At 48.0% G+C, this 27,501-nt stretch overlaps 2 protein-coding genes across 7 annotated transcripts in view; one reads left to right on the forward strand and one right to left on the reverse strand.

The window, feature by feature from the left end:
* METTL21A (methyltransferase like 21A) overlaps positions 1-10,631 on the reverse strand; it is a 64,712-nt gene extending 54,081 nt beyond the window's left edge. For 4 of the 6 annotated variants that reach the window (XR_004623584.1, XR_004623585.1, XM_034655069.1 and 1 more), the window contains exons 1-3: positions 10,498-10,631; positions 9,458-9,637; positions 8,939-9,050 (exon numbers count right to left, since the gene is read on the reverse strand). Coding sequence is in view for 4 of the 6 variants with exons in the window: in XM_034655069.1 (XP_034510960.1) it covers positions 8,939-9,050; positions 9,458-9,604 (259 nt within the window). In the remaining 2 variants the exon portion in view is untranslated. Of the gene's footprint in view, positions 1-43; positions 2,123-8,938; positions 9,051-9,457; positions 9,638-10,084; positions 10,468-10,497 lie in introns of those variants that run through there. The other 2 variants (XM_034655067.1, XM_019798415.2) reach the window with 2 other exon arrangements.
* LOC117795987 (synapsin-1-like) lies at positions 9,791-21,289 on the forward strand. The gene is made up of 3 exons (XM_034642504.1): positions 9,791-9,891; positions 10,142-10,865; positions 19,184-21,289. The coding sequence occupies exons 1-3, from the start codon at positions 9,791-9,793 to the stop codon at positions 19,490-19,492; spliced, it is 1,134 nt and encodes a 377-aa protein (XP_034498395.1). The 3' UTR covers positions 19,493-21,289.
* The last annotated feature ends 6,212 nt before the right edge of the window (positions 21,290-27,501 follow it).

Consider the following 27,501-nt stretch of genomic DNA (forward strand, 5'->3'; position numbering starts at 1 on the left):
CTAGAATGTGGGACAGAGAGACAGTCATGTGCACATCCGTATGACTAATAGGTGGGGGGGGGGGTCAAGTTAAACAGTGGGGTGAGTGTCTCTAATATTCCACCTGATAGCCAGACAATCATGCCCTTCACGGACAGCTGCAGAAGAGCAGGACGATGACCAGCAGCTCCTTCTGCACGGCCTCCTGGCAAACATGAACCTCTCATTTGGCTCTCTGACACACCTGTTTGCTAAGCTGTGCCTGTACAACGCAGAGTCCCCAAATGACAAGCTGAAGCTTCTGAATTCTGCAGGCAGAGCTGACCCCCCCACAGGTGTCTACCGCTATACTTCATGCATTAGGTCATGATCTTCAAGTCAGTAGACCCGAGGGTAAAATGGAATCCATAGAAGAAAAATCTAGAAGCAAATGATTACGAAGATGACGAGATACCAAAAACAGGGAAAGGCTAAGCTTTCTGGAGCCTAAGCTTTAAAAGGAATAAAGGGAGAGATTAATTGGCTATTACCAAATCCCAGTCCACATCGCACCTGGGAAGCAGCATTACGTATTTTATGTATTTATGTATATATAAATTATATATACGTATATACATATAATTATACATACAAAAATTATATATGTATGTACATATACATATCTATATATAATTTTTGGAAAGTGGTAAATTTAGAAATTACTAGATTGTATCAAAGTACTGTAGGTTAAAATGTGAGATCATGTTTTCTAAATGCTAATTTCTACATGCGGTGTATATAATTAACGAGGCAATATTCTGTTAATGTTTCCTGTGAGTTGTTTACCAAGAACCAGTATGGCTGAGAGAAGACTGAACTGGTTCTCTACTTATCCTTAAGGTAAAGCAACCGCATAAGGTTGGCCCTGAAAGACCTCATCTGCATTGCAGTAACAATATAATATGTGTAGTCTTGTTTAGTGTGGGCCTTGTAAATTCTGAAATTTAACATTGTGATTCATTCTTTCATAGGATGAGCTCTTATTTGCAACCTTCCTTAGTTTGTGATCTTCATGGGTAATCCCTCACTCGACTCCAGCCCAGCTACAGCAAGCACCATTTCAGTGGCAGCTCAGACTGATGTTTCTTAGCTTGACCTGTAATGTTAGGACAGTATGTAATTCAATCTGACATTTACAGTCCTAAGTGTGATACTGAAGAAAACGCTCAAGCTGTTAGATTTTACAAGCGTGATCCTACCCCTTTGACCATTCAGAGCTAGACAGCATGCTGCCTGATGAGCACAATTCAGAGATACTTCTCATCTCTCCTGATAATAAAAAAATCACAGACAGCCTTTTCCTGGTTTGACTCAGAACTTTATCTCTGGCTTTCTTAACAATCTGCATTTGTGGGCAATCCTGGAGTGGTCTAGCCTTTTGCATACCACCTCGGTGTTCATTTTAGTACTTCTTATGTGCAGACCCTTATAATGCCTGTCTCAGGGTGTTTCTGAGGCTACTGCTAACCGGCTAGGGGTTCCAGGAGTTTTGGCAGGATCTTGAGGTAAGTTGCTCACTCCCCTGTAACATCTGTCAATTGTACAAATAGCCAAGTAGCTACCATCAGCCAAGATGAGAACCCCTGCCCTCACAGAGCTTCCATTCAAGTGAGGAGCGAGACAGTAAGAGGGGTTTTTTAGCAGATACGTTATTTGGAGATGGACACTAGGGGGAAAATAAAGCAGGAAAGAGAGATGTGAAATGTCCGGAAGTAAGGGAGATGGGGCTGACATTTCAGACTGAACAAAAAGGGAAGGCTCCAGGGAGAAGGTGACTCAGGTGAAGGTCTGGAGGAATGACTGAGCGCGTCACGGGGGAACACTCTTCCTGGCAGGCAGAAAAGCAAGTGCCGAGGCCTACAGCGGGCAGGCGAGGAGGCTCCCGTGGCTGGAATGAGTGAAGGAGGATGAAGCAGTGGACGAGGTCGAGGAAGTAACAGGAGGGAGGCACATGGCCTCTGCAGGCCACACAGGTCACGTCTCAGAAAGGCTTCGGCTTTTTCTGAGATAGGAAGCCAGTGGAGAGAGCACGGAGCAGAAGTGCTGATGATTTCAGGCTTTAACAGAATTTCCAGCAGTAGGTCAAGGCCAGAAGCAAGGAGTCCTGTGAAGAGGTCACCACAATGACCCAGTGGAGGCAGGTGGGTTGCCCCTTGCTGTAATGACCCCAGGCCCCCACCCCAGGCCAGCTCCCAAATACACGTGCCCAGGAGCAGCCTTTCCTGACTCTCCGGAGGAGACCGTCTTCACCAGCCACTCAAGTTTCATCCCCGGCTATCATCCCTGAACAGGGCAGCTCTGCCTGCGGTTTCCTTCTGGGTGTTCGTGAGGGGCAGGGGCATGGAAGAGGTCTTAGATTTCTTTGGATCCATCAGTTTCCTTTGAACCTTTCTTTCCCTTGCAATTTGGGGAAGATATAGATCATTTGCCCTGTAGTTTCCCACAATCTGGACTTTGCTGATTGTACCATTTGTATAGTTTAGCATGTTCCTGGCTCCTCTGTGTCTCCTGTAAATTTGAGTTTAATTTTTTGAGCAAGACTATTTCAGAGGTGGTGGGGTGTTCTTCATTGAGAGTACCTGGTAGGCTCCATTTTTGTGATGTGAGCAGGCACAAATACTCAATATCCAGATCTTTAATTCACTAGATTCCTTTTGCATTTGTTTGTTGAGAAATTTCTATAAAGGGTAGTTTTTTCAATTAGTATTTGGTCACTCATTTTGTACAGAAACTGAATAGGAAAGGCAGGAAAAACTATGCTCCTCCCTCCCCTTTTATACACCAGATTCCAAAGATCTGATTTCTAAGCATCCTCAAAAGATGACTAATTGGGTTTATTTTGTTGGTGTTGTATCATGAACTCATGGATTAAACATTATTTGGTATATTTAAATCCAGTGCCATTATCAATACTGATGTTCAAATTGTCCTATCTTTTGCCAGCGTACTTTGACACAACCCCATGTCATCCTTGTTAGCTTCCTTGCTATCTGGTATAACGAGATATACCGGGGTCATCTTATCATTTCCTGCTACAGAAAATACATCTCCATGACATATTTTCAGCCAGTTAAAATTTTTTGGTTTTTTGTTTTTCTTTAAATGAGAGACAGCAAGTTTGTAGGCTGATGGGAATGGTCAGGTGGAAGGAGGGAAGAAGTGAGCATGCAGGAGAGGGGAGAGGGGTTGGGCCGGTGCAGGGCAGACACCGGGCATGAGAGCGTGGCACGGAGGGCAAGGGCAGAGCCAGCGGGCCCACGCCCGGGACGGTTAGAGGCAGCGTGGGAGGCCACAGAAGTTCTCTTCTGCCCGCGGCAATGTCCTCAGTGAAAAGAGAAAACGTCACCAGCGGGGAGTGTGGACGGGGCACAGAGGAGGTCAGCAGAGGAAGAGAGGAAGCAGAACGGGGCTGTTCCGTGGCATCCCCTGCGTCCGAGGTTCCCGAGCTACCCTGGGGAAGTGAGACCCCGCGGCTGCACGGGCCACACGGGGCCTGCCTCAGCCTAGTAAGGAGCCGCCAGGTCGGGCAGAGTGCCCAGGAACGGGACGAGGGTGAAGAAGTGACGCCCCGGGAGGCTCACGACGGACTTGTGGGAGCCGGCCCAACACGACCCCACGTTCTGGTGCCGCTCGCCAGCTAATGCAGAAGGAACACGTGAACCCCTGCCACCATTTCAGCTGGGACTTTCGTAAGCAACACCTTCCTTTATCCGAACACGGGAGCACAGGCTACGCACTAGAGACCCAGACGTGAGCAAAACGATCCTTGACCACTGGGAGCTCTGGCTCAGGAGGGAGAGGGACACACAGACACAACTGTGAGGCAACATGGCAGTAAAATATGGAGACCTGGGGGGCCAGAAATGACGTGGTCACAAAGGAGACCCTCTTCAAGAGGGGCAGAGGTCAAAAAAAGAATTCGGAAGGAAGGGAAATCTGAGCTTATAGTGGGAAGATGTGGCATTAACCAGGGGAAAAGGGTGAAGAAAAGGCAGAAGGGACAGGCCAGAAGCCAAAGGTGTGTCCCTGGAACCGCAAAGAGTGTGGCCGCTCTGAAACAGGAGCCAGAGGGGTCAGGCAAAACGGGCTTCGGGGAGGCACAGGGTTTTTTTGTTTTTTTTTTTTTACTAGGCTCCACACCCACTGCGGGGCTTGAACTCACGATTCTGAGATCAAGAGTTGCATGCTCCACCAACTGAGCCAGCCAGGTGCCCCGAGGCACAGGAGTGTTTAAGTTCGACCACGCCAGCACTTCTGCATGGAGGATGGGCCACTCTGGCCTACTGGGAAGTGGGTCTGAGCAGAGGAAGCAGAGGCAAGAAGGTCAGGCAGGGGGGATGGGCATACCAGCTCAGAGGAGAGCTCCAGCCAGGCCAGGGGGCATGCAAAGGGAGACCAGCAACCAAGAAATAGCTAGAAGATAGATCCACAGGGCTCGGGGAGGGAGGTGGGGCTGGGGGAGTGGGTCAAGCAGCTGGCTAACTTGGAACGAAAGAAAAGGATGTGTTTGCAAAGGGAAGAAGAGTTCAAGTGTAAACACATGCACTGTTTGAGGTGCTGAGAAACAGCCAGGTAGAGACACGCAGCCTTCAGTGAAATATACAAGTGGAAAGCTCAGTGGAGACTTACACCGGAAGTACAGAAAACTAAAAGACAACTCTTGGGGCACCTGAGTGGCTCAGTGGTTAAGCATCCGTCTTCAGCTCAGGTCCTGATCCCTGGAATGGAACCCTGCATCAAGCCCTGCTGGACTCCCTGCTCAGTAGGGAGCCTGCTTCTCTCTCCCTCTCTCTCTCGCCCTCCCTCTCTCTCAAATAAATAAAAACTTTAAAAAAAAGACAACTTTTCCTGAGCATTATATTTTAAGACTGTTTCCCAGACTAAGATGGTATCAAATCACCTCAGAAGCTTTTAAAATCCAGATTCCCTGACCCCACCCCAACTTACAGAAGCCTATCTTTAAAATGGGATACTTTTTCCTAAGAATAGTTTCCACATAGTACAAAGACATTCTCAAACTAAGAACCAGGGTTTGAAAGTAAGAACTGGACTCCAATTCTAACTTCACAATCCATGAGCTTTGTGACTTTGAGAAAGTTACCTAACCTCTATCAAGCCTTCATTTTGCCACTGAAGAGAGCTCCAAATGGACCCACCCACCACACAGGGCACGTGAGAAGGACGGACTAAAGACCTGGGACGTGGGAACCGCCCTGTAATTAACAGGTGTTTTTTTTTTTCTTTTAACAGGAAAATCTCATCACTCATTACTAAATTTCTGCAGAGAATTCACCAGGGTTTTATTGGCTTTTTAATGTAATCTGTCTTTTCCTCCCTCCCCCCTCAGAGTTGGAATGGAGGCTTCCTGAGAAGGCCGGTATCCAAGCACCTAAAACCAGGCCGGGAATATGGTGGGTGTTCCCTGAATTCAAGAATAAATGACTGAGGTTATGAAAAATCAAAATACTTTAAAAAGGAGAACGATCAACCTCTGACATTTCATAATCACTACCTATTCTAGTTCTCACTGCCTCCTCTCTAAAGACACTAACTTTCCTTTACCCTCAGGTTTCAACCTCAAAACTAACGCCTAATACTTTGCAGCCACAACAAATAACAGGTATGCAGATCACACAGCAGCACAGAGAGATGCGCACGCCGTAACGTTAAATGAGACATACGTGTGTGTGTGTACGTACATATACATATGCGTGCAAACATACACACACCTCTATAACAATGAATTACAACTATGATTAAAAATACAGGTGGAGGGGCGCCTGGGTGGCGCAGTCGTTAAGCATCTGCCTTTGGCTCAGGGCGTGATCCCGGCATTCTGGGATTGAGCCCCACATCAGGATCCTCCACTGGGAGCCTGTTTCTTCCTCTCCCTCTCCCCCTGCTTGTGTTACCTCTCTCGCTGGCTGTCTCTATCTCTGTCAAATAAATAAATAAATAAAATCTTTAAAAAAAAAATACAGGTGGAGGTGGGGCACCTGGGTGGCTCAGTCGGCGAAGCATCTGCCTTGGGCTCAGGTCATGATCCCGGGGTCCTGGGATGGAGCCCCTCATCCAGCTCCCTGTTCAGCGGGGAGTCTGCTTCTCCCTCTCCTCCCTGCTTGTGCTCTCTCTCTCAAATAAATAAATGAAATCTTGGGGGGGAAAAATGCAGGTGGGGGGAAAAGAATGGAAGGAAACACACCAAAATGGTAACAGTGTGTATGTTGCTGTCATGAACAGAACACTTGATGGGTTTGTCGTCCCCCTTCTTTATTCTATTTCTAGGGCTATTTTTTTAAATAGAGTGACATCACTTTTATAAAAGAAACATTACTTTTCATGATCTTCTAGTTTGTCCAACACTTATTCCAGGACTATTTGAGTATCTACTGTGTGGCGAGTGCGTCCGGGGCCAAGGACACAGAGAGTGAGGGGCAGTCGCATGTCTAAGGAGGACAAACAGACACAAGAAACAACCGCCTGTTACAAAATGTGACAAAGTGGGGACACAGGTGGTGAGCAGACCAAACGCCGGGGGAGAAGAAATCAGGCAGCAATGAATTCTGCTGTGGGGCAGAAACGATTCAAAGAGGTGACAACGAAGCTGGGCCAGTAGCACGCATCCCCCATCACAAGAGCAAGGTCTGCGTTCAGTTCCAGCCACTCCCAGAGCGTCCATCCTGTGAGGCAACAGCTAACCGGTCCCTCCCTCTGCGCTAGTCTTTGAAGAAGGTCCTACAAGTTCTCCCCACCCCACAGACCCAGATTTCTAGATCACAAGCAGAAACACTCCGAGTGCAATCTACATTTATTTGAGCATTTGCTTCATGCCAGTTAATGAGCTAACTGCTTCCTGTGCCTGATCTCACTGGATCCTCACGTGGCATGAACTGATTATTACCCCCGGTTTATAGGGAACCTGAAGTTGAGAGGTTAAGCAACTTGCCCAAGGTCACAGAGCTAGTAAGAGTTAAAAGAGGTGTCAAAATCAAGTATTACTCTAAACCCATGCACTTTGCCAACTAACACGTGTCTACACCAGCTGATGCAGCTGTGCGTGAGCCCCAGTTGTCCCAGGGAAACAGAAGAAACCTCATTTCCCTTCCAGGTAATTCCTCTCACATCAGCAAAGTCAGTGTCGAGGAAAGATAATAAACGGCCGCAGTGTCTGACGAGCCTGGTTCGACTCTCAGGTCTCCACTGACCAGGACTTCACAAAGGGGCTTAATCTCCCAGAACCCCAGTGTCACTGGCAAAATAAAGTAAAAAAATAATACCTAACACCCATGGGGATGTTTGTTGTAAGATGCACAAAAGCCAGTGTATGAGCAAGGGGCCTCATCGGTGCCTGCAGGGGCTGTAGTATGAGACAGATGGAAACCTGGGTCCCCACCACCCTGCCCCGGCTCCCCATCACATTTGGGAAGGCAAGATCCAAACAGAGAAAGGAACACTGAAAAAAGAAAGAAGTTACCAGAAAGAGGACATGATAAAGGAGGGGCTTTCATGGGTCCTCGAGTACCTATACACAACGTAACGGGATTCTGGCTCCTGACCACCCCCAAAGTGTGGTCTGAATACCAACAGTGTCACCATCATCATCATCGCCTGGGAGCTTGTTAGAAACGGAGGCTCTCAGGCCTGACCCCAGACCTACTGGAGCTGACACTGCATTTTGACACTGCATATTGTCACTGGGCGACAATACTGAAGTGATGAATGTTATACATTGCGTCTTAGAAGCTGGCCTACCGTGTCATTGGGTAGTTTGAACTGCATGAGCCAGAAGCTGTAGAAAGGAGTCAACAAAGAATAATAAAATAAAAACAAAGCTTGAGGGCGCCCGGGTGGCTCAGTCAGTTGAGCATCCACCTTAGGCTCAGGTCCTGATCTCAGGGTCCTGGGATCAAGCCCCACATCCGGCTCCCTGTTCAGCAGGGAGTCTGCTTCTCCCTTCCCCCTGTCCCTCCTCCCTGTTCAGTGTGTGTTCTCTCTCTCTCTCAAATAAAATCTTTAAGGAAAAAAAAGCTTAAAAATGCTCCTGGGGGCGCCTGGGTGGCACAGCGGTTAAGTGTCTGCCTTCGGCTCAGGGCGTGATCCCGGCGTTATGGGTTCGAGCCCCACATCAGGCTCCTCTGCTATGAGCCTGCTTCTTCCTCTCCCACTCCCCCTGCTTGTGTTCCCTCTCTCGCTAGCTGTCTCTATCTCTGTCAAGTAAATAAATAAAATCTTTAAAAAAAAAAAAATGCTCCTGGCCTAAGTTAACGTGCGTATACCAAACAAAAAATGACAAACCCTGATATCAATTCAGGACTGCATACTGTACATACCATTTTTAAATATAAGATGTCAGTACAAACTATAGCAGGGCCGACCCTTCTTAGAAGAGAAAAACCATCGAAGTTTCCTCAGTAAGGAAGCGACAGGAAACTACAAGAATGAGGCTACCTTCTCAACCTGTGTCACAGGGTTAAATCCAATAGAGTATGGGAAGGTCCCTAAACTGTAAAAACCTATGCGCGTGAATACGAGAATTCTCTTTGAACTGCAAGTTGCCTTCAGATCATATTAGTGGCATAAAACTGAAGGGGGCAGGAACCTAATTCAGACAACCTAATTGTCTCCTCAATTGCAATTCTAATTGCCCAAATAAATGTGTTTGCTTAAGAAAAAAAATTTTTAAAAATCTGAAGAAGGCAAAGCAATCTCTCATGAGAAGTAAAGATAACAGGATGAGAGCAAGAACAAGAGGGAAGAAATCAGGCTTACTGGAGTTAAGGGCACCAGCAGTCGACTCAAGCACAGGACACAGGAAAATCCAGTAAGGGGAAAACTAATACGCGTCTGTGTCGAGGAAAGAGCAATCACACGTTGCAATGAGTTCCACTCACAAAGGAGTGAGCCGGCATATGGCACTCACCCAGCAGGGCAGCCACGATGCCCACCAGCCCGGTGCCGGCACCCAGCTCCACCGCAGAGCAGCCCCGGAGCTCCACAGCTCCCATCTCCAGATACGTGGAAAGAACGACGGCCTGAGTCAGAACACAGCGTGATAATTCAAGTCAACAAGTGCTTTAGGAACCCAAGGGTTTCGGGCAGACTTCCCACTAGCAGGAAGACATCACACACCCCTCTCCCCACGCAGGGTTCCAGTCCCAGTTCAGGAACAGGCAGAAAACTCAGCTGCTGCTGGGAGGTTGACCCCCTGGAGCGCGCACAGACACTGCAGCCTCAGGCCCCACAAGATCCCTCCTGGGGACAGTAAGGGGTCAAGGACGCTGCCCACACAACACAGGGTCCCGCTCAATCTAGCCAGTTTAATTTCTTACTGTTTGGTATATGAATTATATCTCAATAAAGCTGTTATTAAAAATAAGTAAATAAAGACCAGTCTTATCATCAATGGTGGTTGTCTTCAGAGGCCCAGTTGGGTACTCACCGCGTCCCAAACCACCGCTGCGACGCCCAGCTGTCTCCAGTCCTGCCGGATCTGGATCGTGTGGTTCGCAAAGGAGAAGGTGGCAAGAGGCTTGTGGAATTTCTGCAACCCCACTCCCGCTGTCTCCTCATAGGGCACCAGGGCCATCTCGCCTGCAGTGTGCTCTCGGCTGCCTCAAAGCTGTTGGGCAAAAGAAGACTGCGTGACGCTCTGGCCGGGGCGGGGGGGGGGGGAAGCACTCTAAGTAGACCCAAATGCTTTTTAAGGCCGTTTTTTACATGTTCAAAATAGGACGACAGAGGTGGGGGGAGCCTCTGTCTAATTCCTTTTTGCATGGCTCTTCCTCTTCTGGGAAGGGAAGAACCCACAACCGCACGAGTCCTGCAGGATGCCCTAGGCACTGTGCTGTTACCACTGGGTGAACTGGAGCCGCAGTAAGAGTGAGCGTAGCGGGGCTGCTAACCCAGGGCCGCAGTGAAAGTAGTGCTTTCTACACTGTCCCGGCCCGTCTAGACTGCAGCTGCCACCCGCTGCGGTCGGCGGGACAGTGTTCGCCGTTTTGTTTTGGTCTTCCCTCCACCCCCTCTAAATTCAGTGCGTTCAACAGTGACGGCCATGGACCCGAACCTGCACTTGGACTGCGTGTTAACGGTTTGATTATCCGGCTTTTTGACACGGTCGCAGTTCCATCTCGCCCAGACTGGAAGCGAAAGACACTCGTGGACCCCGAGTCGCCGGCGGGGAGAGCGAGAGCCCAGGTCCGGGGCGGACTAGGGCGTCCGCGGCTGGAAGGCCTGCCCGGAGTCCCCCGAACCCGCACCCCGGCCCTCTCGAAAGGGCCGACAGGTACGCACTCGCTTCCGGCGGGCCCCAAAGCTCCAGGAACCGGCAGGGGTGGGAGTGGGGGGTCGGGGAGGGCTCCCCCAGCCGCGAGGGACGCGCCCCACCCCGGGAGTGCCGCCCGCTTCCCCGAGCCAGGCCGCTCGGGAAGCGGGGCTGGCGACGCGGCCCGGCCCGAGGTGGGCCTCGCCTCTACTTACTGCTCCGGAGCCGGCCCCGCGTGGCGCGCCTCGCTTTCCCCGCCCCGAGCGCGGCCGCTGCCACCACCCGCCTTAAAGGGCCGGGAGCCAGCCGGGAGCCGGCAGCGCGGGCAGGCAGCGGAGGTGGGCGGCGCGCGCGCCCGGAGACACGCGTTTCCGGTCCCTCCTACCCCGGGCAGGTGCTCCCGGTGCGCCGCAGGGCGCGGGGCGCAGGTGTGCTGGGCGCGCGCCGGAGGAGGACGCTGGTGAGGAGGGGTTCCGGCCTCCCTCCGGAGGGTCCCCAAGTATTCGGGCCGCCAAATCAGTTTCCCGGACGCCGAGGGCAGCGTGGGCGAGGAGCGCGAGCGGAGCGAGGTGCGGAGCCGCGGGTAGGTGCGCGGAGAGCGCGCGGAGTGCTCTGGCGGCGGGTGAGAGAGCCCACCAAGCTGGCGCTGGAGACGTGCTTGTGCTGGTTCCACTTTTCTACCTGTGAGCTTGTTCTCGCCCCCTCCCCCGCGCGCGCACTCTATGCGTGTGTCTGTGTAGTTTTGTTTTTTTGTTTTTTCTAATTTGTGTGCTTGCCTGTTTTTAGTGTTAAAGGTCACTAATGAGCAGGTGTAGAGAAAGTTTGCTCCGAAGTAGACGTGGTCACCCATTCGTCCTCGCGTCACCAGAGGGAGGTCCGAAGTGGTGTAATTGCCACTTGGTGGCAACAGAGTAGGAGAAGTGACAAGGCCCTTGTCTAACTAGAGCGCGAACTGAGTCCGCAGGCGGCGCCCGGGACTCGATTGTGAAAAGCATCCCGGGGCAGCGGCGGGGCCCGGCGCGTGCGATTTGGTCCCACACCCAGTGCCCGGCGGTTGCCGCAGACCCAAGGCCCTAGTCTCCCTTCTTTCAGGGCCGATGGTTAGCGCGCCTGCCCTTGGGGCCTCTGTGCTTGACGTGAAAGCCACTGACCCAAGCCGCCGGCCCTTGGAAAGCGCGGCTGGAGTGAGCACACCCCCCTCCCCGTGCAATCGCGGGAGGAGCGGCGTCCTCCTCTCCGGGAAAGTTTCCTTGTCTTCCCGGACCCTGACCCTCCAGTTCCTCCCCCACCTGCCGCCGCTCGGTCCCGGTCTCAGCCCCGGCTGCCCGTTAGAATGAACGCGAGCGCTTTTCAGCTCCCCCTCCCTGGACTCTGCCACTGGAAGTCTCCGCGGGTGTGAGGCGACCCGAGCTTCGGTATTTTTCAGCGCTTCCTGGTGATTCCCGTTTGCGAGCTGCTTCGCTTCAGGCCAAGCCTAAACCACCCCTGTTCTCGCCTCTGCCCTCCTGCAGGGGGCGTGCCGGCCTCTCTCCACATACCTTTCACCTTCCAAAGGAAGGCTGGAGCTGCAGAGTAGACTTGAAGTGAATTTCAAAGATCAGCAGGGAGGGTCTTTTACTAACTTTTTTTTTCCTTTGCTCAGTTTGTTTATTTTTATTGTAAAAAAATTTATGTAATAGAATTTATTTTTAGAGCAGTTTTTTTAAAGACTTTATTCATTTGAGAGAAAGAGAGAGAGCACAAACAAGGGGGAGGTGGAGGCAGAGGGAGAGGGAGAAGCAGACTCCCCGCTGAGCTGGGAGCCAAGTTCACAGCAAAATTGGGAAGAAGGTGCAGAGATTTCACATTCACTCCCTGCTCCAACACCCGTGTAGCCTCCCTCCCTTTATCAACACCCCCAGCAGAGTGGTACATTTGTTACAACTGATGAACCTACATTGACACATCATTATCACCCAAAGACCATAGTTTATCTTAGGGTTCATTCTTGGTATTGAACATTTTAGGAGTTTGGACAAAGCTATAATGGCCTATACCCACCATAACAGCATCGTACAGAGAAGTGTCACCTCCCTAAAAATCCCCTGTGCTCTACCTATTCATCTCCCTCCCTCTGCCATAACCCCTGGCACCCGCTCATCTTTTTACTCAGCTCCTTTGGGTCCATACCAAAGAGTGTGATTACTGAATCTTACAGTAAAAGTATATTGAGTTTTGTAAGAAACCACCAGACGGTCTTCCAAAGCGGCTGTACCGTTTTGCATTCCCACCAGCAGTGAATGAGAGTTCCTGTTGCTCCACATCCTTGTCAGTGCTCGGTGTTGTGAGTGTTTTGAATTTCAGCCATTCTGGTAGGTGTGTAATAGTTGTTTTAATTCGCAGTTCCCTAATGACATATGATATGGATCATCTTTACATATGCTTATTTGCCATCTGTATACCTTCTTTAATGAAGTGTCTGCTAAGTCTTTGGCCCATTTTTTAAAATTTTTATTTTAGTTCAATTAACATATAATGTATTATTAGTTTCAGAGGTAGAAGTCAGTGATTCATCAGTTTTATATAATACCCAGTGCTCATTATGTCACGTGCCCTTCTTAATGTCCAACACCCAGTTACCCCATTCTCACACCCCCCTCCCTTCTAGCAACCCTCAGTTTCCTATGATTAAGAGTCCCTAATGGCTTCTCTCCCTCTCTGATTTCATCTTGTTTTATTTTTTCCTCTCTTCTGCTATGATCCTATTTTGTTTTTTAAATTGTACATATGAGTGAGATCATATAATAATTGTCTTTCTCTGATTTACTTATTTCACTTAACATAGTATCCTCTAGTTCCATCCACGTCATTGCAAATGGCAGGATTTCATTTTTTTTGTAGCTGAGTAGTATTCCATTGTGTATATATACCACATTTTCTTTATCCATTCATCTGTCGATGGACATCTGGGCTCTTCCCATAGTTTGGCTATTGTGGACATTTCTGCTATAAACATTGGGGTGCAGGTGCCCCTTCGAATCACTACATTTGTATCTTTGGGGTAAATGCCCAGTAGTGCAAGTTCTGGGTCATAGGGTAACTCTATTTTCAACATTTTGAGGAACCTCCATATTGTTTTCCAGAGTGGCCGCACCAGTTTGCATTCCCAACAACAGTGTAAGAGGAATCTCCTTTCTCTGCATCCTCACCAACATCTGTCATTTCCTGACTTGTTAATTTTAGCCATTCTGACTGGTGTGAGGTGGTATCTCATCGTGGTTTTGATGTGTATTTCCCGGATGCTGAGTGATGTTGAGCACTTTTACATGTGTCTGTTGGCCATTTGGAGGGCTTCTTTGCAGAAATGTCTGTTCGTGTTTTCTGCCCATTTTTGATTGGATTATTTATTCTTTGGGTATTGACTTTGGTAAGTTCTTTACAGATTTTGGTTTCTAGCCCTTTATCTGATACGACATTTGCAAATATCTTCTCCCATTCTGTCGGTTATCTTTTGGTTTTGTTAACTATTTCCCTTGCTGTGAGTAAAAGCTTTTTATCTTGATGAAGTCCCAGTAGTTCATTTTTGCTTTTCTTTCCCTTGCATTTGAAGACATGTCTAGCAAGAAGTTGCTGCGGCTGAGATCACAGAGGTTGCTGCCTGTGTTCTTCTCTAGGATTTTGATGGATTCCTATCTCACATTTAGGTCCTTCATCGATTTTGAGTCTAATTTTGCGTGTGGTGTAGGAAAATGGTCCAGTTTCATTCTTCTGCATGTGGCTGTCCAGTTTTCCCAGCACCATTTGTTGAAGAGACTGTCTTTTTTCCATTGCATATTCTTTCCTGCTTTGTCAAAGATTAGTTGACCATAGAGTTGACGATCCATCTCTGGGTTCTCTATTCTGTTCCATTGATCTATGTGTCTGTTTTTGTGCCAGTACCATATTGTCTTGATGGTTATAGCTTTGTAACAGAGCTTGAAGTCCGGAATTGTAATGCCACCAGCTTTGCTTTTCTTTTTCAACATTCCTTTGGCTGTTCGGGGGTCTTTTCTGGTTCCATACAAATTTTATGATGATTTGTTCCAGCCCTGTGAAATAAGTTGATGGTATTTTGATAGGGATTGCATTGAATGTGTAGATTGCTATGGGTAGTATGGACATTTTAACAATATTTGTTCTTCAATCCGTGAACATGAAATGTTTTTCCATTTCTTTGTGTCTTCTTCAATTTCTTTCATGAGTGTTCCCTAGTTTTCTGAGTACAGATCCTTTGCCTCTTTGGTTAGGTTTAGTCCTAGGTATCTTATGACTTTTGGTGGCCCTTTTTTTTTTTTGGTCCTATTTTATTTTCCAGCTGTATTGAGATATGATTGACATATTTAAGATATATAGTGTAATGATTTGATTCATGTATATATTGCAAAATTGTTATTACAATAAAGTTAGTTAACACATTTGTTATCTCACATTATAATTTTGTGTGTATATGCATGTGTTTAGTGAGAATATTTAAGATCTACTCTCTTAACAACTACCAAGTATATGATACAATATTGTTAACTGTAATCACCATGCTGAATATTAGATTCTTAGAACTTATCCATCTTATAACTGTAAGTCTGTACCCTCTGAACAACATCTCCTAATTCCCCCACCCCCAGCTCCTGGCAACCACCATTCTACTCTGTTTCTATGAATTTGGTTTTTTAAAAAAATAGATTCCACATAGGGATGCCTGAGTGGTTCAGTATGTTAAGCATCCAACTCTTGGTTTCAGGTCAGGTCATGATCTCAGGGTGGTGAGATTGAGCCCCGCATCGGGCTCCATGCTGGGTGTGGAGCCTGTTAAGATTCTCTCTCCCACTCCCCTCATGCCCCATCTGCTCATTCACTCTCTCTATATATATATTAAAAAATAGATAGATTCCACATCTAAGTAAGATCATACAATATTTGTCTAGCTTCTTTCACTTAGCATTGGGCCCTTAGTGTACAGCCATGTTGTTGCCAATAGCAAGATTGCCTTCTTTTTTATGGCTGAATAATATTCCAATATATATTTGTATATATATGATATATATTATATGGTATATATTATATGAGGTATATTACCCCACACACCCCATTTTCTTTATCCATTCATCTGTCAGTGAAGCTAGGTTGTTTCCATGTCTTGGATGTTGTAAATAATGCTACAATCAATGAACATGCTGGTATAGGTATCTTTTCGAGATAATGATTTCATTTCCTTCAGATATAATCCCAGAAGTGGGATTACTGGTTCATACAGTAGCTCTATGTTTAATTTTTTGAGGAACCTCCATACTGTTCATACTGTTTTCCGCTGTGGCTATACCAAATTTTATTCCCACCAACAGTGCGCTAGCGTCCCCTTTCCTCCACATCCTCTCCAACACTTGTTATCTCTTTTTCTTTTTGAGAGTTGCCACTCTCACAGGTGTGAGGTGGTATCTCATTATGGGTTTGATTTGCATTTCCCTGAAGAGTAGTGATGCTGGGAGCAGCTTTTCATGTACCTGTTGCTTACCCCATTTTAAATCTGATTATTTTCTTATTGAGTTTTTTTAAAGATCCATTCATTTATTTTAGAGGGAGTGCGACAGTGCCAGCAGGGTGGGGGCAGAGGCAGAGGGAAAGAGAGAATCCTCAAGCTGACTCCCTGCTGAGCGCAGAGCCAGACATGGGGCTCGATCCCAAGACCCTGAGATCATGGCCTGAGCTGAAATCAAGAACCAGCTGCTTCAATGACTGAGACACCCAGGCGCCCCTTATTGTTAAGTGTTAAGGGTTCTTTGTGTATCTTGGATAACAGTCCTCTATCAGATAGCTCTTTTGCAAATACTTTCTCCAGGTCTGTGGCTGCTCTTTTCCTTCTCTTGACAGCATATTTTGCAGAGCAGAAATTTTTTATTGTAATAAAGTCCACCTTATCATTTCTTTCTTTCATGGATATTGCCTTTGGTGTCACATTGAAAAAGTCATTGCCAAACCCAAGGTTGTCTGAATTTTCTGCTATGTTATCTAGTAGTTTTATTGCTTTGCATTTTAGTTTAGGTCTGTGTCATTTCCAGTTAATTTTTGTGAAAGGTGTAAGGTCTGTGTCTAGATTCATGTTTCTGCACGTGGATGTCTGGTTTTTCCAGCACCATTTTTTAAAAAGGCTATCTTTCTCCATCGTATTGCCTTTGCCGCTTTATCCAGGATCCGCTGACTGTATTTACGTGGGTGTGTTTGTGAGCTCTCCGCTCCATTGATGTGTTCGTCCGTTCTCTCACCAGCACCACGCTGTCTTGATTATTGCCACTTCTAGTAAGTCTCGAGGCGGGTAGGGGCAGTCGTCCAAGTGTATTCTTCTCCTTCAGTATTATCTTTCTTATCTGGCCTTCTCCTTTCCCTTTTCTCTCTCCCGGGGTCTCCTTCCTCTCTTACCTCCTCTCCATCTCTACGGCTACTGCCTCTCAGCTTTCCTCTCTTCCCATTTTCTTCTTCCCTCTCTTGGTCCCTTTCCTTTGGGGAGCCAGCATTGGGCACAAGAAAAAAGACAGGCTTTGGGGCCAGAGAAACCATGAAAGTATAAATTCTGACCCTCATACTTTAATTTGGGTGACCTAATGCCTAATGCCTAATGCTCCCTAGATCCCAGGCTCCTCATGCATAAAGCCTGGCACAAGGACCCTGGCCTGCTCCTCCCTCCTTCTCTACACTCTCCATTGTTTATTCTGAAATCATGCACAGGACTTTACAAGACAGAACCTTCCCAACCTCTCCAGCACTCCAGTAGCATAGGACATTCGTCTTATTATGTTTACTTACATAATGTTCACTTTTTCTTAATGCGTCCAGTAGCCCTCCCGAGGTTCTGATTGGTGCCATTTGGCTCAGGAAGCACCAAAAAGAACATCTAGGGCATATGCAACCTGTATGGCCGTATAGACATGAAGTGGAGCTCTGTTTTTATAAAAATAAACCAAAACAGCCGGTGGTTCTCGGTGAATACTTGAAAATATATGTTTAATCCTCAAAAAATACTGGGTATGTGGTAGATGATAATTATTTTAAATATCCAGTCCACCTTCCCCAGGCCTGTCCTTGGGGTTCTTTCTGGAGGAGGTGATGTCTCTCCACCCACCCTGGGCCAGGACAGCATCGGGCTTGGCTGTGTGACTTGCTTTGGCCGGTGGAACACAGGTGGAAATGACATTTGCCCCCCTCCGAGCAGGAGCACGAGGTGCCCTGCACAGCTGTGTCCTTGCTTTTCCCCCGCTCAAGAACTGCGTGTGTCAGAGCGGGGCAGTCCCGCACTGCAGGGCCCGTGCAGCAGAGTCACAGCTGCCCTGAAATTAACCTTTGTCAAGATGACCATTGAGATTCTGGGTCGTTACTACAGCGTAACTCAGCAGACGCTTACAGACACAGGTGTGAAAGAGACAGAAATCTCAAGCATTCAGCAGAAGTTTTTAGTGGGTGGCTTCGTTTAGTTTTCCGGTAAAGTAGATCCTTTTTTGGAGCTCTGCCAATCTTATGATGATTCCTGGGTCCCCAGGGTCAGCATCAGCTCAGACCACAGACCACCTTTCTCCAGCTGGGATTCTAAGACTTGAAGGCAGTTCTCCTACTGACAGTCTTGCTGGGGGTATGCAAAAAAACAGATTCCGCTTCTGCATTACCCACATTTCAAAGTGCAGTTCAACCTAAGTGTAGCAATCTAAAAGTGACGTGCTTTTTCCTGGTAGCAAGGGGGGCTGGGCTTCTTTTGTTGGTCCTCTCCCAGACAACTAAACAGGGAACGTGCTTGGGCATCCCCCCGAGCCCAGTGGGTTCCCGGCGAACCCTCATGGTGCCCTGTTGAACTTCCCTGTGCACTGCTGAACCCTTCTTGCCCACACAGCCCCTTGTGGGAAGCAGAACTTAGTATGGGATAAAATATAAGTAAATCCACCCAGAGGCCTATGTTTGATAGCTTTTTATTTTTATCACCGTGATTAAATTGCCTTTCCCCAACCACCTCCCCCAGAGAATAATGGTGGAAGGGTGCTTTTTCTTTTGTCCCTCCCGTTTTTTGGAACTAGTCCATGTACTAGGTCACAGTAGAAGCAGTGACCTTGGAACAACATGATCCCACCCTGGGCCAGGGTGGAGACCCCACCCAGGCTGCATACGTAATTCTCTCCACAGAGCGAGAATTGAGAGCGGCTATTGGACATCTGTTCTCATTGTTATTAGCCCAGCATCCATGTCCCATTTTGCTGGTGGCAGATCCCTTCTGCTAGTGGTCAGGAGCCCAGCTTTTGTGGCCTGAGAGTTTAGGTCAAATCCCAGCTTTTGCAAGTTATAGCTCTGAGGCTTTCGCGAAGACACAGTCATCTGTGCCTCAATTTCCCCACCTATAAAAGGGGACATTGTGCTGATTAAATGAGCAAAGAAGATAAGAAGCTGAGGTTAAAACGATTTAGCTTTATCTGAAGTTCCTAAAACTGTACCCAGTAGCCGACGTCATGTAGCATTTGCTCTTACTGTGGTGTGTTTGGGGGAGGGCCGACCTTGGCCCCGGCTCCAGGCCTGGCAATGAGCATTTCCTTCCATCTGCCCATGGGTGGTCCAGAAGTGGGCATGTGACCAAAGCTGGGCTCACCTGCAGGCCTTCCCGGGACCTGCTGGGACTCTCAGAAAAGCAGTGTTGGCAGAGGATAGAAGTCTGGAGGTCCTGTTGGTCTTCTGGTCCCAAGAGGGCCGAGCCAGCCGAGAACGGAGCCATCGGAGGTGCCAGAAGAGGGCGAGGCTGCCTCTTATGGTGCCCTGTGACCACCTGGATCCAGCTGGCCAAGAATTTTCAGTTATTTGAGCCGTTAAATTGCCAAATTAGCTTACACCAGGTTGAACTGCTTTCTTTGTCCCCTGCAGAAGCAGAATAGTCCTGACACATTCAGTCTGGGCTGGTCCCTTGAACAAAGGAGATGTAAAGTCGAGCCAGCGCCGGGCATCCTCGGTTTGCACGGAGTGTGTATGGGGAAGCTGGTCGCAGGGAGCAGCAGGGGCTCCCCTGGCCACAGTCTTTCCTGGCTGCACCTGGCTTCTCGGAGCCTCTGGGACATCAGCGTAACCGGAGAATACATTTCCTTTTCTTGCTTAAGCTGCCTTGAGGGCCCAATGCACACCTCGAGAATCATGGGAGTCGTAATGAATCGTGTGTTTTCCGTTGTTTGTTTTTAGGAAGAAAAAGTACACAGAATATAAACATTCAATAAGGTCCTGGTATATAATTCAGAGATAGCTAGCTTACTGTCCTATTTGCCAAACAACAAATACGATCCTAACAGTTGAACATGTGTTCAAAAGACAAAAGTCTCCTCTCCACGCTCGGGTCAACAGATGACCTGAGTTGGCACAGATCCTGATATATGTTGATGGCATGGAAGCGTGATCTCCGGCGACATCTTTCTGCCCACTCTAGGATGAAGAGGTGGCCCTTCTGCATACCAAAAGTACCAGCTCTGGGGCACCTGGGTGCCTCAGTCGGTGGTGCCTCAGACTCTTGGTTCGGGCTCAGCTCATGATCTCAAGGTCCTGGGATCAAGCCCCGTGTCGGGCTCCATGTTCAGTGCAGAGTCAGCTTGGAAAAAAAAAAAAAGGTACCATCTCTGTGGAGGTGCAGTGCGAGAGTTGGGGTTTAGAGTTGCAGGACTTGAACTCTAGCTCCCCTCTCGCTAGTCCCAGATCATGCAGCCTTGGGCAAGGCACTGCCACTCCCATGTTTTCCATTTTCTCACCTGTAAATGGGGCTGATGATAATCCCCACCTCGCTGGGCTTGCTGTGAGCATCAGAGGAGGGGAGGTACATAAAAGGGAATTCGCATCTCTGTGCCTCATTCTCCTCCTCTGCAAAAGGAGGATCTTATCACAAGGCAGAGGCCGCAGGCTTGATGTGAGGAGGAAGGGGTTCCCTCTTGCTCAGTGCTGACAACAGTGCCTGACCCAAAGTGAGCACTCACTAAATCTTTGTTGTTACTGATCCCTTCACTGTTGCCCCAGCTTTTTCCTACTTAATGGAATTGACGACCTTCCTGCCTTTCGGTGCCCATTGAAAAATTCTGTTCAACGTTCACTTAATCTCAGATGGTTGCGATGACCAGAGTGTCCTCAAGGGGCTGGCCCTGGCAGGGCACTCCCCAGGCAGAAGCCCTGTCTTGGTGCAGGACACTGCCGCCTCTGGGGCTAACAGCCAGCTGCCAACACCTGGCCTGCTCAGGACCATTAGAGCTTTGCATTTCAATGGCTCCCATTGCCTACAAGTTCACGGCATCCAGTTCAAAGACCTAATTTTTTCTTTATATCCCGCCTTGTTCCAGAGGGAGATGCTCCGTGATCTCTCACTACAAAACTAGACCTTCAAAGTTGTCTTAGGACCCAGACCCCATTGTCAGCTCAATTTGGTCATGTCATCCGTTGGTTTGATGGGGATCTCTCCAGCGGGCATCTACTCGGTGCTGGGCACAGGAGTGCAGTCGTGGAGGCCTCAGTCTTAGGGTCTTAGGTTCAGCCGGGGCTCCAGCCTATGAAGCCCGTGGATTAGTTGCCTAGAGCTGCCACAGCACAGTACCACAAACTGGGAGGCTTATAGAAAGCAGAAATGTATTTTTTCCCAGTTCAGGAGGCTAGGAGTCTGAAATCAGGGTGTAGTCTGGGCCATAGTCCCTCCAAAGGCTCTAAGGGAAGAATCCTTCCTTGCCTCTTCCCACTTCTGGTGGCCCATGGCCTTCTTTGACTCATAGCAGCACTAGCCGCACCCCCCCCCATCTCTGCCTCCATCTTCACTTGGCCGTCTTCTCCCCGGGTCTCTGTATCTCCAAATCTCCCACTCTTTATAAGGACACCATTGCATCCAAATAAAGTCACATTCATGGGTACTGGGTGTTAAGACTTCAATATATCTTTCGAGAAGACACAATTCAACCCATAGCAGCCAAAGCAGCAAGAAACAAACAAATGAGGGCAAAATTTAAATGAAAATACTTTTTTTTAGGGACGCCTGGGTGGTCAGTCTAGCATCTGCCTTGGCTTAGGTCATGATCCCTGGGCTCCCAGCTCAGTAGGGAGTCTGCCTCTCCCTCTGACCCTCCCCCCCACTCATGCTCTCACTTGCTCTCTCTCTCTCTCTGAATAAATTTTTAAAAAAGAGAAAATACTTTAACTCCATGGATTTGACTAAAATTCACAATTTTATAGTGGAAAATGGTATAGGACAGTGGTTGAGAGTGTGGGTTATTGAATCATAGTGTCTGAGTTGAAATCCTGCAAAGATCTAGTTCCTTCTTTTTGTAAAAGTAGAATAATAATAATAATAATAATAATAATGCCCATGTCACTGGACTGTTTGGAGGAGGAGGTGGTCAGTGAGCTAAAACATGTCAGTCACCACATGTAACACCATAACACCTGCACGTAGTAATCTCTTAACAAGACCATTATTTACTTCTTTTCATTTCACGTTTAGAATCTTAAAATTTCCAAAAACAAGAACACTTTAAATAAATCCACTGTTATTGAGCCTTAAATCAAACATCATTGTGCACTTAGACAGGTCTTCTCTGTCATTTCATAAATGGGCTACTCTGTGCTCATACAGCTTACCTTCTATTAAAGTAACAGGGATTATAAGCATCAAGTTATTCGGACGTTGTATTCTGTCGCAGTGAATGTGCTGTCCACGTGGCTAACTGTCTCTGTGAAGGTAAAATGGATTGTAAAGACCAAGCTCTTGGGGCATTGCATAGCCACTGCTGTAAACTGGGAGAGAGTGGCTTCTTGATTTCTGTAAGCTGAAGTTTACCGTAGTGACAGCAGCACGAGAAGACACGCCAAGCCACCCCCCAAGCCCAAGAGCTGTCTCTTCACGCAGTGTGCAGTTAAAATGAATTTTGTTACCATGAAATTTCACCTGTAGTGACTTTTTCATTAATGTGGGCCAAGGCAAATTGATTAGACTACTAATCTCCAAAAAGTAGAAGCCTTCATGGATGGAATGTTGTGCCGAAAGCACACTGGACACATTTTCCTCCTATTCTTGAGAAAGAATGGAGGTGAGAAAAGGAACAGAAAATTGAGGAAACTTCTTTAAATTAATTGTTAGTGTTCCTCTTTAGTTTTTCTTTAGAATGCTTCGTTCTCATCCAAGCTACTATGGTCAATGTTTTTAGTTAATTTTTTATTTAATGTTGTAATATAGATTAGTATTATAGTTGTGCTAGAACCTCATTTTAAAGACATAGAAATTGAGACATAGGCATTTTTAACAGATATTTTTTAAATTGAGACTTTTAATTGCTATACACTAGAGCTTAAAGCATTATCAGAAAACACATTGCCTTGAACTTCTAACCCAATAGCACTTCTCAGACTTTATAGTCTCGGGATCTTTTTTTTTTTTAAATTTCATCTATTTATTTATCAGAGAGAGAGAGAGAGCACAAGCAGAGGGGAGCAGCAGGCAGAGGGAGAAACAGACTTCCTGCTGAGCAAGGAGCCTGATGTGGGACTCGATCCCAGGACCCTGAGATCATGACCTGAGCCGAAGGCAGACATTTAACCAAATGAGCCACCCAGGTGTCCCAGTCTCAGGATCCTTTACACTCTTTAAAATTATTGAGGACCCCAAAGAACTTTTGTTTGTGTGGGTTATATCTGTTAATATATATCATATTAGAAATTTTAAGTTTTAAGAAGTTAAAACCTAAAACAGTAAATTATTTGTTAATTCATTTTAAGGTAACAATCATGCTTCTATTACATGTTAGCATCACACCAACGACATTATCATATGTAGGGAGCCTCTGGAAAACTCCGTAGTACACTCATGAGAGAATGAGAGCGGGAAAGGCAAATAACAAACATCTTAGTGTTATTATGAAAACAGATTTGATCTTGTGGATTCCCTAGGTAGGTCTCAGGGTTCCCCAGGAGCTCTGGGCCAGACTTTGAGTACCATTCATCTAGACAGTTCCTATGCCTTCATAGCAAAACTGTATTATTTGTCTAAACTATGACTATTCAAGGAATAAGTAACAAGAGTACTTGTAAAACTTGGAATTTCTAACACTGAATAAAATATATAATTGATATGTTATCAATGTTCTTGTTATCTTTAACATGGAAAGCAACGTGGGCAATACAGAGTGTGTGTTCTGAGGGGGCTCTGGAGGCGGGCACCCTGGGTTCTAATCCCAGCTCCGCCACTTAACTGCATGGCCTTGAGAGGGTCACTTAGCATCTCAGCCTCAGTGTCCTGTCTGTAAAATGAGCAGGCTATTCCCATTGACCTCAGAGGCTTGCTGGGAGGATTAACTGGAGTAATCTCTGTAAGGGAAGACGACTTTCCCAGCCCCCTCCTGGGTAACCTGGGGCCAGGTGCCTGGTTCAGGGACATATCGCCCTTGCCTGAGAGCCCTTTCTTGCCCATCTCACACCCTCAGAAGTGGACAAACTAGAGCAGCTGGATTTCTGAGTCCCTGGATTGTAAGCGAGAACTAAGCCTTTGTGGTGGCAAAGGCTGAAATGGGTTTTAGTTGACTCCCTCCTGCAGGGTAGCCTGGCCTTTTCTCTAACCCACAGGGGCCGCCATTTGAACAGGAGAGGACGCAAAGGGAATGACATTTAAATGGAAATTTAGAAGATTAGAAGCTTCAAAACTGAGAAGATTTGAAGGAAAGAGCTACCTAAAGGTGGAGGCAGGGAGGCATTTCCAGCAGTGGAATAGAAAACACAAAAGCCCCCAGTCAGACGCCGGAAACTTTCCAGAGACCTGCCTCAAGCCAGGGCAAAGTGGTGAGAGATAAGTGTGAAGAATGGATTCCAGGGGCACGGAGACCTTTGCGGTCCCCAAACTCCACTAATGGCTTGAGCCTGTGGGGGCGGCATCTCAGCATCACCTACCGGCCGGAGCCATAGGCTGACTGCCCTGGGGTCCAGGGGTCTCAAGCTTAGGGATATGCACGCAGCATAAGGAATAAAGCTCAGGTCGGTGCTGCTGAAAGACAAGCATATAGAGTCCCGGCATAACCGCCCTCGCCACCGCCTTTCCTAAGTGCTGCAGCTTCTCCACGTCCCAGTGTTCCCAGGCCCTCCCCGGCACAGGGAGGAGGAGAGCGGCCGTACACACGGGGGGCGGTTGCGACCTTAGTGGCACAGGGACGTCGCGGTTTTTCATTTTGCCAAGAAGGTAGCACCTGTGCCCAGCGGCGGGGCCCGGGAGCCCCCGTGTTCTCCTTCAACAACACGACGGAAGCTGCAACGGGGGAGAAGTGTCCGGTGTGGCGTCCCGGTGGGTGTGGCCATCACAGCGGCGGTTTTCAGAGAGCCGCGGAGTGAGTATCTGATGAAGGAACGAAATCTTACCAAATTATCGCCAGCCTTACTTCAAGGTTTTTAAGTCCAAAGTCCGCTTCCCAGACGCTTCTGAGTCAATGGTGCTCAAGAGTTCCAAGCGGCTTCGTCTTCTGTGCGTGTGTTTCATCAACCTGGGGTTCAGTGGTACCCACAGTCACGGTGCCTCCTTGGGTAAGGAACTGGAGACTGTCTTTTGATGAGTCCAAGGAAAGGGATGGAACCATTTGCCTTTCTTTTGCCTGTGCTTGTTAATTTGTGTGTAACTCTCAAAGCGGGATACATTTTACGCGGTATCAAAACAGATCATCGAAAGGAGAATGGTGTATTATCAAGTAGAAAGGCTAGCTTGCAGTTCCAAACTAACGCACGAACTCACAACAGGGCCCCTCCTCGGAAGACACGGGGCGTTTGGAGTCCAGGTATCCTGATGAGATCTAACGACGTTTTTCCAGACGAGACGATGGAATTAGAATTACGTGCGCACGTGGCTGGGGAAGACGGAGCCCTAGGGGTCCAGGATAGGGCGCAGGCAGCTGTCTCAGACAGGCAATGTTTTGTTCTTCCCACACCATAGGGTTTTGTTTGTTTGTTTGTTTCATTGTCAACATTTAAAAGGAGAGAGATAGCAGATAGAAACCAAGATCTCTGGCATTCTTTACAACTTTTGAAATACCTGGCCAAAGAGGGTCTGAATAACCACAAGACAGCAGTGAGCTAGCTGAGCTGGCTCTACCCTCTGGACCGTACCCTCTCTTCAGCGTCCCACAGTCCCCTCCAATCCCACTGCCTTTCCCTCAGCCAGCTTCATTCATTGGCAGTACTGTTGGGGGTCCGGGAGGGGTCCCCAACAAAGAGCATCACTCCTGTTCTCTGGGTTCTAAACAAGCTGAGAAGTAAGACAGTGCTTAAAGCTGAAAGGAAAAAAGATCTCCTCTGTTTACTGAGAGAGAGGAGGTTGGAAGTCCTGGCTTCCAGCTGCAGGCAAAACCAAGCTGACTTAGCCAGCCGGGTTCCAGGGAACGTGGCTCAGGGCGGGCCACCCAGGTCCTTGTTACAGCAGAGAGGAGCGGAGTGCAGGCTCCACGTGCAGGCCTCCCAGAAAAAGAAGGACAGAACAGAGCGAGTGTCAGGACTTCAGGCTTCCCAAAATGTGTCAAAGGGCAGAAAGGCCTGGCGTGACAGTCATGAGAACTCCCGGGGAGGGGAAGGAGCATTCCTCGCCCACCGGGTGCTCAGAGCCACTGGGGCTGGTGAAGGCTGGAGGAAGTTTTCTTTAACAAGCTGAGCAAAGAACACCCGATGCCCTCACAGGCTGGTGGTGATTTTCTTCCAGGGCCCCTTAGCTCCAGGTAAGTAAATGTGGTTAACCTTCAGCAACCATGGAAATAAAATTTCTAGAAAGAAAGAAGCAGAACTCACTCTCTACGGGTAAATCAACCAGAACAAAAAGCATGCAAAATGAAAGCAACATAATATAAAGACAAAGCACGGAAAGGCAATCCAAGATGTGTTTTATAACATAGGAGCTAAATTCAGGAAAACGAGCGAGGCCTGGTATAGATGGGCGAGCAGTAGGGTCCGGGGCCGGCCACTGAGGCATCATCTTGTTCAGTGAGCGCTAGTAAGTGCCACGCACATTCACAACCATGCAAAGCGCATAATGGGAACCCCTTTAGAGATGAGGAAACCGAGGCCCTGAGTAATTGATTCTAGGGGGCTGGTGGAGGGATTCCAGGGCCCGTCACATCAGCTCTGAAACCCTTCCCCTCTCCCTGCCTGTCCTTTTGGGCCAAGTGTAAGTTGTTTCCTGAGAACAAGAGCAGCTTGAGGCCAGCGAGGTGGCTGGGGCAGCTCCTTCAGAGAACTGCAGGTCTAGAGTCAGAGCCCTCGGCCGGGCTGGACTGGGCTGGGCCAAGCTGGGCCGAGCTGGGCCCTGCAGCCTAACCCCGCCCCCGACCAGTCGGCATCCTGGCCTCTCCCCGCTGGTAAGCTGGTTACCTCTGGTTTCTGATGGCCATGACCTGACCTTTCCCATCCTCTGGCTGCCCACTGCCCACAGAGCAGAGATGGGGAAAGGGGCATGAAATCGGTCACCACAGCCACCGTGTTTGACCCTCCTGGTCTATCAGCAGCAGGTTTTCCAGAAAAGAGGCAGAGCTACGGGGCACGACTTTGTTGGAGAGGCTTCCTTCCCTCCTGGTCTGGTTGGGATGCCACGACAGCCACGCTGCACTCACGCCTGCACGGGGTCGTGTGCACTCTGCAGTTCTCCACGAGATCAACTAGTGAAATCCCTTAATAGGGAATGTTTTTAGAAGGAACATATGGGGAATCAAAAAAGGGCTAAATATAAACCTGTATTTACAGAACTGACTAAGGAGCACAGGAAAGTTGAACAGAAAGAGCTGGATAGAGAGGCTTTCTCCTAAAACAGGTTTTTTCGGTGGGTGTGAGTGCACATTTTGCTGTATATGTGAATTCGTTAAACACCAGAGTTGCCTCTAATTAAACAAAGGGGGGAAAGCAGCTTATGATGCCAAAAACAGTTCTGATGCCAGTCATATTATGGAGGCACCCGAGGCTGACTTCATCAGAACCACCGTGTGCTGGCGTGACAGGCTTAGAAATGATCAGGCAGAGCACAGACTTCTCAAATAGAAGTTTCACATGTAAGGCATTTTTTAGGTGGCTAAGGCAACTCTTCAAGAAATGACCTACATCATTAATGCTGAAGGAAAAAAGAGGCCAACTCTGCAGTGAGGGCATAAGCAGGCATGAAAGAAAGCCCCGCGGCCCAAAGAGGGTGAGGAAGGAATGAACACATATTTATTGAGCAACTA

This window comes from Ailuropoda melanoleuca, chromosome 2 (assembly GCF_002007445.2).
Source record: "Ailuropoda melanoleuca isolate Jingjing chromosome 2, ASM200744v2, whole genome shotgun sequence".
NCBI lineage: Eukaryota > Metazoa > Chordata > Mammalia > Carnivora > Ursidae > Ailuropoda > Ailuropoda melanoleuca.

Excerpts from the sequence above, each read along its gene's own strand:
- LOC117795987 (XM_034642504.1), top strand. The coding sequence starts at position 9,791 with ATGGCTCTTCCTCTTCTGGGAAGGGAAGAACCCACAACCGCACGAGTC. Across the intron at positions 9,892-10,141 it reads CTGGGTGAACTGGAGCCGCA|TTCCATCTCGCCCAGACTGG; the intron begins GTAAGAGTGAGC and ends ACACGGTCGCAG. Across the intron at positions 10,866-19,183 it reads AGCGAGGTGCGGAGCCGCGG|AAGCAGAATAGTCCTGACAC; the intron begins GTAGGTGCGCGG and ends TGTCCCCTGCAG.